Below are 14,228 nucleotides of genomic sequence, written 5' to 3' on the forward strand. Positions count from 1 at the left end.
TGTGGTGAGAATATGATCCGTACTAAAACAGGTTCAACCGCAAAAAGTACTACGCCTTTTGGACTAATCCAGCTGCTGAAGGCCGATGCGCTGTGCATTATGGGATATGGAAAACAAATATTTGTCGACAGAGCTTTACCAACAGAGAGAGAGAGAGAGAGAGAGAGAGAGGGGAAAACATGACCTGATGGATCGTTGGTAATATTTCCGCAAGATGACCATGCCGCAGTTTAGTTAAATTAATTCATACCTCCTCCTGAAGTGACGAGCAATGCATTAAACACTGTTTTCCAGCCGCGCTTCATTCTTGAAATGTATAGTTTGTCTAAAGCAGGGATACAATCAGCCAGCGCAGTCATCCCTCCATAGTAAAGAGCTACATTTTGTGTCTGCTGGTTTACTTGCGGGAGTTCAATGGCATTTTCCCGCACGTGAATACTGACCAATCAATAAGCAGTTTTAGAACTATGTTCAACAACATCTGGCCAATGAGATGAGTGGATTTTGTCAGATTTTGCTTCTGCTTTTTTTTTTTCAACTGGTTCGGACCAAAGCCAGCAGTTTGGTGTGAAAACTACCCAAAGATGGCAAAAAAATGCAACAATGTAACATTTATTGCCCTTGGTCCGGACCAAATAAAGCGAACTACAGATGTGAAAGCACCCTAATAAACCTGATTTAACATCCAAAAACCAGGATTGATGCATCTCTTATAATTGTATTGACATGCAACTGTGGTGATAAAGCTGAAGTAAATTGCTGTAATTCATTACAAACATGCACTGTTTTAAAAAGGTTTTAAACTTGTAAAACTCATTCTTGATCACATTTGATGGCGATTAATCATCACAGAGAGCTGAACATCTTTTAATCCTGATTGCTTTGCACACATCTTGTCTTGTTGATAGCATTATACACGTTACTATGGAGACATGTTAATATGCAGCTGTCAATCAATTTGGTGGGCGGGAAAACCACACGTCTATGTCACGTGGGCCTTAAAATGGGAGGGATTCGGATCCTATTTTAACGTAAGGAAATTAAGTTCCATTAAAAGTAGCAGTTCTGTCCAAACAGCTTACAAAAGATGATTTTCATGATAGGTGCCCTTTAATTATTAATATTTTTAAGATATTTTAGGTACCTCATTTGTAAAAATAGTATTGTAAAAATTGCCTGCACCCCTTTTTCATTAGATTTTTAAAAATATAAATATTATTTTGTATTACTTTCTGCTTATTGGTGTGTTTTTATCATTCACTATTATGATAAAAGTTAATACATAAAAATGGATTTAATGAGATTAAGTGAATAACATTCAAAAGAACTTTAATGCAATAAGCTCCTTAATGTTTTCATTGCAGAAACAAAATACTGTCATTTGTTTTTTAATTCTGCTTTGAGTTAAGACCACACTGAAGACTCACTGAAATGTGGAGTAAATACTTTATTAACATTCAAGATTTCATTAGCATTGCTATATCTCAAAATTAAAATTCTACACAAGAAAAAAATAAAATTAAATACATGTTCACAGGATAGGTGCTGGATGGAAAGTAACAAGGTTATGCAAGGCAAAAATATACAAATAATAAAACAACTACAATTAGTGAGGTCCCTTTGACATGTAACAAACAAAACAAAAACCAGGGAGAAATGTGACCATGAATGGACACCAAGCATTTATGTGCAGTTTAATTTGTAATTACAATTTAAATAGATCCTTTCATGTTAAAAGTCTTCTAAAAGCACGCTGACTAACATCTGCATTCCAGCAGCCAATTGTGTCTTTCATAGTGTCTGTGCAACACTAGTCCAATTCCTTCAATATTGATTTGTTCTCTATTAGCTACACTAATGCCTATAGTAACGACTTCATATAATACTACACAACTGTCTGTAATTGCCCCACAAAATGCAGTGTTAGAAATGCCTAAATACCAGTGAGATATCTAAAATACAAAATACCAACCCTTATAAGCCATATAAAAAATTATTCTAAGGAATACTGTGTAAATACAAAAAGTCATTAGCTCCTTCATAATGTGTTAATACTGTGGCAAAAAGCAAAACGAGTTAGAATTACTCTCGTGTTCCTTCAAGTTACACACTTCACAGTTAAATGCCAGAATTACTTACAATGGCAAGTGGTTAAGGGACATTATTTTAAAATAATAATAATAATTATAATATAAGACGAATGACTGAAAGGAAAACATCTCTTGTCAAACCCACAGGGTCCATAACTTTTCAATAGACTCCTGATTTGTGTTCAGAAACCATCACAGTATCATAGTAATTATTGAAAAATAAGGAAAAAAGTAAACACTTCAGAAAGACTATATACTTTTCTCCCATGGTAATGAGCTAAATGAGTTTTGCCTTAAAGGGTTAGTTCACTCAAAAATTGGAACATTTTGTTATTAATTACTCACCCTTGTGCCGTTCCAAACCAGAGACTTATGTTCATCTTCAGAACGCAAATCAAGATATTTAGGTGAAATCCAAGATCTCTCTAATCATCCATAGACAGCAAGATTCTTAACTTGGTCAAAAAATACCCAAAATATCTTCAAAACAGATCCGCCAGTAGTTCAATCGGACCATTATCAACCTATTAGAATAACTGAGTTCACATAAATCCAAAATGATGACTTTATTCAATAGTTTCTTCTCTTCAGTGTCAGTATAGGGCGCACATCCACAAATACTAGTGTTTCTCAACCCCGTTCCTGGAGGACCATCAACACTGCATGTTTTGTCTCCTTTGTCTGTCACACCCATTACAGGTCTTTCAATCTCTGCTAATGAGCTGATGATCTGAATCAGGTGTGTTTGGTTAAGGAGACATGAAAAATGTGCTGAGCTGGTGGTCCAACAAGAACGTGGTTGAGAAAGACTGCATGACACATGCGCAATATACTGACACCTAGGAGAAAAAAAAGTGCTAAATAAAGAGGTTATTTTTATTTTATTTACACAAAGGTATTCTTAAAGCTTGCTAATAGTACAGTTTAACCACTGAAGTCATTTCGTCTATTTTGAAGATGATTTTAAGGTATTTTTCAGAAAAAAACAATGGACATTTTTGCTATTATGGACGATGAGAGAGCTCTCAGATTTCACCTAAAATATTTTTATTCATGTTTCAAAGATCAATGAAGTTCTTCTGGGTTGAAACGACATTAGGGTGAGTGACTAATGACAGAGTAAAAATTTTTGATTGAACTAACAGTTTAAAGCTTAAATAGCTGTGCCATACATGTATATGAACCTATTTGGTGCAGTCGCCCTCAAATACTATGAAATTTACTGTAGCAGCTATAAACCAGACTTTGAAGAATTTTGATATGGATTTTGCACTAATTAACGAGAGCAGAGGTGACTGGAGAAAAGAGGAATATTAAAAAACGGGCTCAGTTCAAGCAGCCCCCCTACCTGCATATGGACATTGTGCAACATCTCAGCTGTTTTATGGCCTGATCCCTTTAAAAGTCACCTCTCAAATGTACCATTTCATGGGACCTCAGAGGAACCCTTTGTGGGTGTTGGGGAGGGGGAAAAATGGAAAACTGGAGGAAAGGTGAAGGAGAAGAGGATAACAGATTGACTCGTTCAGTCTTTTGGCACAGGGGAGGAAGAAAAAAAGTGCAACGTTCCCATTGTAAAAACTTGTTTGATGCGACTTCTTGAGCTCTGTAGAGATCTGATCTGAAGTAATGAGTTCATCTGGTGAGTCTTCAGGCATTCAGACGGCTCCTAAAAATGAACATCTTCATTAAATACTAATGCAATTACATAAAAATCACAGGCATTTACCCAAAAACTCGATTTGATCTTATGATAAAATCAAACTTCTGCACTGCCAAACATGGCCACAAGATGGCTTTTTTCCCCACAGGGGATACCACAAATAAACAACATAAAACTTAAAGGGATAGTTCAAATAAAACTCAATAATTACTCCCCATTATATTAGATTTTAAAAGTACAGCATTAGTTTTGTTTATAAATCCTCAAATGGTCTGGCACCTCCTTATCAGATCTACACTAATACAGTCCCTGTAGGTCATCAAGTTCATCAGACCAGTCTTTACTTCCTGTACCAAAAACCAGTAAGCGAGGAGGGGATCTCACTTTTATCGCTCCAAAATCCTGGAATAAGCTTCACATTAGACATGCTCCAACTTAACTATTTTTTAAAACCTTCTGAAATTGCATCTTCGTCCTTAAGCATTTGAGCCTTTTGAATGTTGAGGGGTTTGTTTTTATGTTTTAGTTGTAGTTTATGTGCTGTGATTTTTAATTAGTTAATTAGTACTGGCTGTGTTCAGAACTTTGAATGCTACTACTCCTACTCCCACTACCACAACAACATCTACAACAAATACTACTACAACAACAACCGCTACATTAACTACAACAACATCTACAACTACAACATCTACTACTATAACAACAACAACAAAAACTACTTCTACAACAACATCTGCAATGCTACTGCTCCAACTCCCATTACAACATCTACAACTACTACTACTACTGCTACTACAACCACAACATCTACAATTACTAAAACAACAACAACATTTACAACTACTACAAAAACAAAAACCACTATTACTACAACATCTGCAATGCTATTACTCCTACTCACATTGCAACATCTACAACTACTACTACTACAACCACATCTATACAACATCTACAACATTTACAACAAATACTACTACAACTACTACTACTACAACCACATCTATACAACATCTACAACTACAACATTTACAACAAATACTACTACAACTACTACTACTACTACAACAACAACAACAACAACATCTACAACTACTACGTTTACTACTACAACAACATCTACAACTACAACCACAACATATACTACTACAACAACATCTACAACTACATTTACATCAACAACAACATTTACAACAACATCTAACAATACAATAACAACAAGTACAACAAAAACTACTACCACAACTACGCTACTACTCCTACTCCCATTACAACATCTACAACAACAACTACTACAACCACATCTATACAACATCTACAACTACAACAAAAACTACTACCACAACTACCAAAACAATGCTACTACTCCTACTCCCATTACATCTACAACTACAACCACTACTACAACATCTACAATAACACCTACAATCACATCTATACAACATCTACAACTACAACATTTACAAAAATTACTATTACTACAACTAAAACAATAACAACTACTAAGTTTACTACTACATCTACAACAACTACAAGAACAACAACCACAACAACAACAACGACAACATCCACTACCACAACATATACTACTACTACTACTACTACTACAGCATACAATTACATCTACTACAACATTTACAACAACAACATTTACAACTTCTACAACTACCACAACAATGCTACTACTCCTACTCCCATTACAACATCTAAAACAACTACTACTACAACCACAACATCTACAACAACAACAACTACTACTACTACTACTACAACAACCACATCTATACAACTTCTACAACTACAACAACATTTACAACAACTGCTACTACTACAGCAGAGATTTAATTTTTAAGTGAACTTCTCCCTTCGAACAAATACCTTTAATTAGGTGCTTTACTTGGATAGCGGTAACTGTTTTTGAATGAATAAATGTGTCTATGTCTGTGTTTTATTGGTCTGTTAAAATAGGTGTGTACTGTATAAAATTTAGATCATTATTTTTGCCTTTTAAATGTCATTAACTATTTCAAGAAAAGTTACAAGAATAATCAGTGTATAATTAATAATTCTCTACTATTACATGTTAAAAAAGTATTAGTTTAAAACCTGTATGATTTTGAAAATATCCCATTCACACTAAATCATTCATTTTTCCAACTAATATCTAACACTCATCTGCACATAAAAGGGATAGTTCACACGCAAAGGTTTATAACAACTAGTGAATGCATTTTCATAAGTTTTAAAAGATATTTTGTAGTATGCTGAAAACCTGTAACCACTGACTTCCATAGTAGGAAAATCAAATACTATGGGTACAGGTTTCTAGCTTTCTTCAAAAAAAATCTTCTTTTGTGTTCAATGGAAGAAAGAAATGCAAAAAGGGATTGGATCAAATGAAGGGAGAGTGAATGATGATGGAATTTTCACTTTTGGGTGAACTGTCCCTTTAAATAACTGCCAGAGTCAGCAGCACTCCTCCCTCCAGCATCCAATAAGAAACCTCCAGTCTGCTGTTCACTGAGGAACACTAAATACTGCTCACCTCCAGCTGTGCGAGAGCTCCTCTCAGTTGATGAGGATTCCAGCAGATCTCCCGTCCTCCTCAGTTATGTTCCTGAAGTTATTCTCCGCTTCATCCACAGTCCTGGAGCAGCAAAGCCATGAGAAAAACCCAAAACACACTCCGCTCTAATAGAGCAGTAGAGAGAAGTAAAGAGCGCTCACATTAAGAAGTCTTTGACGTCCTCCACAGTCAGATCTCCAGTGGTGTCCAGAGTGATGTCTGCACTGCTGTTTGGAGAATCCAGGATGGGAGAAGACAAGACACTGCGCATTTCCTCCAACAAATCTGGAGAATGAACACACAAGGGCTTTTAACAGGTGTGCAAAACCATAGATAACCAACCAATCACTGCTTTTAAAAATAAATAGTTCACCTCAAAATTTTAATTGTCATCATTTACCTATTCTCCTGTTTGAAGTTTATTTCTTCTGTTGAACATAAAATACATTCTGAAGAATGTTTGGAAAAAACAGCCATTGACTTCCACTGTATTTATAGTTTTCACGATGGATGTCACTGGCTATGTTTCCATCCAAATATGCAAATTAAACTTGTGCGCAAAAACAGAATATTGCATAAAACGTTAGCGAATACAGCATCGTTTCCATCCAATGAGTGAAAGAGAACAGAATTATCACCTTCTGAGTAACTGGTGCCAAATATCAAAAAGAAAAATGGAAATTGCTGCAATAGAGGATGCCACTGGGTCTTTTTTCATACACAATAAATTGCTAGTGCTTTAAAAGACATTGAACGCACTGTGGCTTTTTTGAGAACGATTTGAGACCCTTCTATGGGAGACAGTTCTGGGAGGTAATAATACTGAACCACTTTGTTGAAGGACTTTGCTTAAGGAATTTAAGGATGACTAAAACAACATTTCAGATGTTTTACAATGTGGTCGGTATGCTGGTTTGTCCATTAATGTTGTCCCATTACACCTATTTTTGTCATGACATCATCTATCATAAAAAAATGACACCAATTGTGCCTGCTGGAATTTATTCGGTAAATGTGTTTGCATCATAGTCTTTGCGCATTTTGCTTATTGGGTAAAAACTTGATCCTACTCAGTTTTGATGCACATTTTCCAAATATGTGCACATCTTGGTTTGCATTTTTTTTTCTGTTCTTGGTGTTAGGATTTTTTAATGCGATATTCCAAAAGGCGCATAAAAATTGGTGGATGGAAACAATGATTGAAACCATAATATTTTTGTTCCTGTCACTGTTTTTTTTCCCAACATTCTACGAAATATCTTCTTTTATGTTTAACAGAAGAAACTACTTGAGTAGTTTGAAAGCACTTGAGACTGATTTATTTTCGATGAACTGACCCTTTAAAAATAAAGGAATGTTTTGCACTTGTAATTGTGCAGTGAGTTTTGTGAGCACAACTTTTTGCCCGAGTTTATGAAACAACGTCAATATTGTGCTGTAAATCCCATATTGTCATACCAAACTAATAGTTACAGTTTGTAATTTGTGAAAATAAATAGCAGTTTATTTTCATTTTCACGAATGATGTTTTTAATGTCCAATGAAGAGTTCATTTGCAATTAAATTTATCTTGTTTTGAACTCTTTAAAAATGCAACGTGAAAAAGACAAAGGGCCCCATCATACACCCAGCGCAATGCGACGCAAAGCACAACACAATTGTTGTTTGCTAGCTTCAGCTTGGTGCAAGAGTTATTTTGACGTTTTGCGCCACGCTGTTTAAATAGCAAATGCATTTCCGCTCATATGTGGGCCCATAGGCGTCCTGGTCTAAAAACAGGACGTGTTGAGGTGTTTTGCTGGCACGTTGGTATTTTGAGAAACAATATGTTCCATAGACCAGAACAAAGCCGGTCTAAAGTCCAGCGCAGAGCGCGTTAATTGTGCGCCTCGCTTACACACTTAATACACACAAGATATAGAGCAATACACAAATATCTTTACATATTAAAACAAATTTTAATATTGAGGATATTTATATAGGATATAATAAGAATATTTATCTACGATATAAATATAAAGGATTATAATATTACAAAACATATCATTTTATAGCCTAAATAAAAATAAACACCATATACTTTCATGCCTTCTTCATCTCGGTGACTTTTTCAGTTTATTCGTGACAATTTGCTTTTGTATAATGTTATTATTATAAGCAGTATTATTTATTATATCCATATTTATATTTGTTTTATTAAAAACAAGCTTAGACTTACCCACCTGTCAGGTTCTAGACCATATGGGGCACAGCATGTGTACTTGGATATAACTCAATTTTTTAAACACTTCGTAATTATTGTTCATTTATTAGTTTGCTGGAAATTAGAACTGAATTTAGAAATAGTTTTGAAACAAATTTTTGCGCTTAATAAACGAAATTAAATATTTATAGTTTATTTTTTATATTTATTTATATATTTATAATATATGCCTGTGCGTACAAGGTTTCCCTATCCACGAGAGCGAATGTAAAAGTAGATAATGAGAGGCTTTATCTCTCATTATCACGCTGCAGATGCTCCATTTAACATTTTTCTTGCTAGTGAAACGCTCAGTTTTTCCACTTACAAAGGTCGTCATATAAATATAAAATGAGCATTAGCACGACACAACTGACTCTTAAAGGGAATGGGAGATGAGACTCTGATTGGTTTCTCAAAAAAACACCTATAACTCATTAAGAAAATAAGCTCAACCCTTTTAGACCATGCACCACAGCGCAAATTGGATTTTTCCATCCTTATATTAGCAAAAGTGTATTCTGACACGCCCTTATTGCGTTTGCTCTTTGCGCATGGATCGTCAAAATAAAGCCCTAAGTGTTACAGTCCATGCTTAGCAAACTACAGCCAATTACAGTTTTTATCTACATGCACTGGACAGCTAGAGACAAAAAAAAACACTTGAACTGAACTGAAGAATAAGAGATTCCTTTTATAAAAATGTAACTTTTAAAAAACTTGTTGCAGCCAGCAATATTTAATAATTAATATAAAACAACAGCAAAGTCAGCGCCTATGGTGTAGTGGTTAGTGTGTCGACACGGCACTCCGGTGCACTCAGCAACCCAAATTTGATTCCTACCTCGAGGTGGTTGTTGCTAGATCGGATATGGATGCAGCCGGAATTTAATGAGATTTATTTACATTATTTATAAAAATTCCGATTTATTGTACTTTATTATCGTCTACCCCCACTCCAACCGTCACAGTAACGTAAAAACAGTAGTTGTACCAAGTATTATATATGCTATCTATTAAATTACCCAATAAATTATATTTTTAACGTCTACCCCACCCTAACCCTAAACCCAACCTTCACAGTACAGTAAAAATATGAATTATTGTTATACAGGGTCATAAAAAATGCTGCTATATTAATGTGCATATCGCACTTCCAGTCGGCCGCCTAGATCTAGACTTTACCCCTCCAGGTCCTATGCCAATCCTTCCCTTCTCTCTGCTCTCCACACTTTCCTACTGTTCTATCAATTAAAGGTGAAAAACAAACACAAACCAACCAAAACAGCTTTGCACAACAGACCTCAGAACAGAAAACATATTTTTAATTGTTAACCACAGGTAAATTATAAACAGTACAAAACAAAGCAAGATAACCCTGGATCACTTGAGCCAGTTTTCTTTGGTTTGTTTTAAGCCCTGGTATAAGTGTCAAAAGTAGTATCTTTCAAGAATTATTTTTGTTTTCTCAGCTTAAGCAATGACCTCATACAACTGCATGAATTACACTGTGTTCTGACAGTGTGATCTTTATCATCAAAAAAGAAGTGAGATCATTGTTAATGGAAAAATTAACTGCGGTACATAAATTAGACTTCGGCCATAAAACTTCCAAATTCCAGTAAAACAGAACCGCACAAACTCTGGTGATTTCAGCTAGTTTGGGTGTTGAATGACAGTTATTTTCCATCAGTGGAGACTGTAGTGCTGAACCGTTACCTTCAGTTTCAGCAGACTTGCTCTCTGCTTGTGACTTGTGTGTTCCATTAGCCTGCGGTGGAAGCGTCGTGCTGGAACTGCTTAAAAATAAAAAATAAAAATGTGCTGAAAATGCAGAAGTATTATTCTAAGACATGATTCATTTCTTCAGCATGCTCATCCATCAAAATCACTGATCTGTAACTCAAGCAGCAAGTTTTTGCCATTTTGAAATGATTTGAAAGAGTATTTTATGGTTCCCACACCAGCATTTGTTTGATTAAAAACGTGATACTAAACTCGAAAAAAACAAAAACAAATGCAACACAAATTTGGGTCAAATACATAATATATATTTTTACATAATATTTCACATCATACTGATTTTATACATTTAATATAGATAGGTGGAGTTCTGTTTTAAATGTGTACGTGAAATTAAAAAAAATTCTGGGAAATCGCATTGAAGTACTAGTTGGGCACAAAGAAAATTCTCTGTTAAACATCAACGTGGGATCTTTGGGATATTACACTGCGTGCAAGAAATCTTGGCGTTTTGTTTGATGAAAACTTAAAATTTGACAAACTGATCAGTACTGTAGTAAAATCCCGTGTTTACCACCTCAGACAGCTGTCTAAAGTCAAGTCATTTTTATCCCAGAGAAATTTTCAAACAGTGGTTTATGCCTTTAAAACAACTTATCTCGATTACTGTAACTCTTTCTATTATGGTATTTCTCAGTCTTCTCTCTCTCTCGTCTACAGCTGGTACAAAATGCAGCTGTTAGACTACTCTCTGGCACCCGCAAGTACGAGTCGATAACTCCAATTCTGTATTTAATGGGTAACCAGTGAACTGCAGCTGAAATAGATTTGAAATTTTTATTATTTGTTTACAAAGCCGTCAATAATCTTGCTCCTCAGTACCTTACTAACTTGCTCTGTCCGTATCATTGAGATCTTAAGATCCTGGAACATGCCTTAAAAAAACGAGGTGAACGTTTTCCTAAACTCTGGAACACACTACCAATCTCCATTAGAATTTCCCCTCCATTTCTGTGTTTAAGTCTGTTTAAAGACCTACAGTATCTATTTTCTTTCTATATTTCTCACTTTTAATACTCCTTGATCACTGTTTTATTGCTTTTATTAGAGACTGAGCACTGGAACGATGCGTAAGCCCTATTGTAATTGCTTTGTTTCTTCTTCACTAGAATGAATCACAGTTTTGAGGCCCTAAACTTGCTCAAGCTCACGAAACTTTGCACACGCACCAAAAGTGGCGAAAATTTATGTTTGTTATAGGTTTCGGAAGTTGGCATGGCAAAATGGCTTGACAGCGCCACCTATGCACATTTGACAGAGTAGCCCCCGAGTTATGTTAAACGCACACGTACGAAAATTGTCACACGTCAAACATGCCAGTACTTACAAAAAAAGCCTCCTGGTGCTAAATCTCAAATCAAACAGGAAGTCGGATATTTTTAACTTCCTGCACCAAAAAAGTGCTGTTTTTTCCATTTTCAAGGGGTTGTATATTAATAAACTCCTCCTAGGGATTTTATCAGATCAACACCAAAATTAAGTATTGTCATCTAAAGGCCTTGTCCATGTTAAATTGCTAAGATCTGGAGTTTTCATTAAAGGATGTGTCCGTGGCGGCCTCACAAACCTTGATGTTTCACTAAGAAACAGAAAGATGTTATTACTCAGACATGCATTGTTTAACCTGCCTAAAAATCCACATATTTGATAAAAGTCCTGACCTGAACATGTTTACAAGCCAATATCCAGTTACAGTTAAAACGCCACCTGCTGGCAACAGGAAATTACTTATAACGCAGCCACACAATGTCTGATCTGTTTGAAAATTCACATGTTTGATGAGATTCTTCTCATAAAGACATCTACATGCCAATATTGAGACAGTTATTGCGCCACCTGCTAACAGAAGGAAGTTTGGCATACATCAGTGATTTTATCATTTTTATTTATTTTATTTATATTTTTTAATTTACCAGCTTAAATTATTATTGTTTACTGTTCTCTGTCATCCTTACACCACTGAGCGGCGGTGGGCCTAGGTGCGAGGTCCCTTTCATTGCTGCTTGCAGCTTTATTTGTTAAAGGTTTCTTTTATATTCTGCTTTCTTCTCTGCCTTTAGTACTCCTACGTACAGCACATTGGTCAACTTTGGTTGTTTTTAAATGTGCTTATTAAATAAATATTGTACTGTATTGTATTGTATTGTATTAAAGATAATTTAAGCCCTTGTGAACTGGAAGTTGCTGCAACATCCCATTATGTTGATGCATTTTCAATTGAAACTGAATATTGAGTAGGGGGTGAGGCTTTCTTTTTGCCCATCATTCGGTCATAGCAAACTAACGGTAAGAGGGGCATGGTTAAGAATATTGTGGCTGAAGCTGTAAAACTGACATCAACAAAGAAATACAAACTGGGAATGTAATCAAGTAAAAGCTTCCTTATTTGTGTTGTTAGGCGTGAGTGCATATTCAACCTCAGTCCTAGATATTTGGGGTCGCGACAGTGTATTTTCACTGTGTATAATATATGCCAGAATAGTTTGGTGGTTTATTCTGCTGTGGCGGAAGTCAAAGAAAAATGAATGAAAAGTTTCCTTAAATAAAAATCCTTAGGTAGAGATCTTTTAAATATGTAATGAAATACACTCGTAACGTAAAAAATACTTTGGTTAAAAGTGTCTAAAATTAGATGTGGACAGTAACTATGAATATTAATAAAAACATTTGGGTTTACCTGTGCGCAGAGACATCGTGAGGTCGCTCTACATCCACTCCACACAGCGGCTCTGTGATCACACGAGCCGACAGAGAGAATCGCTCATACTCCGATGGAGAAATCAAGTAGAATCCTGAAGCCAACACAGTAAACTCTCATTCACATTCTCATTCAAAGCTCAGAGATGGAAGTGATTTCAGAATGAATGAATGAAATCCAAACCTTGTCCAGTCTTGGTGAAAACACAAGAAGCGATGCCACTGATGTCTTCCTTGCGGACGCAGTCATAACGCACTTGCGGTCTGAGAGCCGGCACACTGAACATGTGGATGTCGCCCATGTTGGTAAGGCACACCAGAGCATTCTCAGAGTAATCTTCAGAGCTCACGCTGGTGAAGTTCGCCAGTGCCACCTTACGCACCCGACAGCCCTCATGAGCTGTCAGCTTGAACTTGGTCTTCGCACTTACTTTTGGCAGCATGAAAACCTACACAACAAGGAAGAGGTTTTTACTCTAGAAGAAGATAAAAGCAGATTTTTCATATCTATTCCAGTTTTTTAATAAATCAGTTCATGGTTCACAGATTCCATCTAGTATTAAGTGAAGTTTATTTATAAACTAATTTCAAGAGGAGCATCTGATTATGATTGATCACAGCTGGTCCAGCAATAACTAATGCTTGATTTACCAATCAAATGATTCCCAACTCACAATAAATAACCAGAGTTTCTTACTTTAATTATCTTCGCCTTGAAGAATCCCATTCCACCCATACTCTATCCCTTTAACATTCATTTTCAGAGATCAGTGGTCAGCAGAGACACTTTACTGCTTCCACCTTGTTGAAACACATTTAAATTAGAGTTCAAATTTGAGCAATTTCATAGGAAAGCTCAATGCAACATATGAATGCTTCTGAATATACAAACCCATGTCATGTGTCTTTTAGGTAAACAGGAAAGTGACCATAAAGCATGGGGTTGGCAACAAAAAAATGTCAATCATAATCAACTGGGGACAGGACAGAACAGTCAACTTTAATGATCTGCCATGACACTCACTCTTTGCAGATTGTGTGGCTTTTGACCTAAACTACATAGCAGCTTTAAACAGCAAAGTGGTTCACCGAATGAAACTGCCCTCAGATAATTGAAATTAATTTCAATGTTATTTTTCTTAAGTCAACGTCAGTGACTCGCATGAA

At 35.8% G+C, this 14,228-nt stretch overlaps 1 protein-coding gene across 3 annotated transcripts in view; it reads right to left on the reverse strand.

The window, feature by feature from the left end:
* Nucleotides 1-1,432: 1,432 nt before the first annotated feature.
* The window catches only part of llgl1 (LLGL scribble cell polarity complex component 1), an 85,049-nt gene continuing 72,253 nt past the window's right edge, over nucleotides 1,433-14,228 (reverse strand). The window contains exons 18-23 of one of the 3 annotated variants that reach the window (XM_005164142.5): nucleotides 13,246-13,510; nucleotides 13,042-13,156; nucleotides 10,281-10,357; nucleotides 6,481-6,604; nucleotides 6,299-6,400; nucleotides 1,433-3,759 (exon numbers count right to left, since the gene is read on the reverse strand). In XM_005164142.5, the coding sequence (XP_005164199.1) occupies nucleotides 6,322-6,400; nucleotides 6,481-6,604; nucleotides 10,281-10,357; nucleotides 13,042-13,156; nucleotides 13,246-13,510 (660 nt within the window). In that variant the 3' untranslated portion in view covers nucleotides 1,433-3,759; nucleotides 6,299-6,321. 3 annotated transcript variants of the gene reach the window in all.

The sequence above is a fragment of the Danio rerio genome, chromosome 3 (assembly GCF_049306965.1).
Source record: "Danio rerio strain Tuebingen ecotype United States chromosome 3, GRCz12tu, whole genome shotgun sequence".
NCBI lineage: Eukaryota > Metazoa > Chordata > Actinopteri > Cypriniformes > Danionidae > Danio > Danio rerio.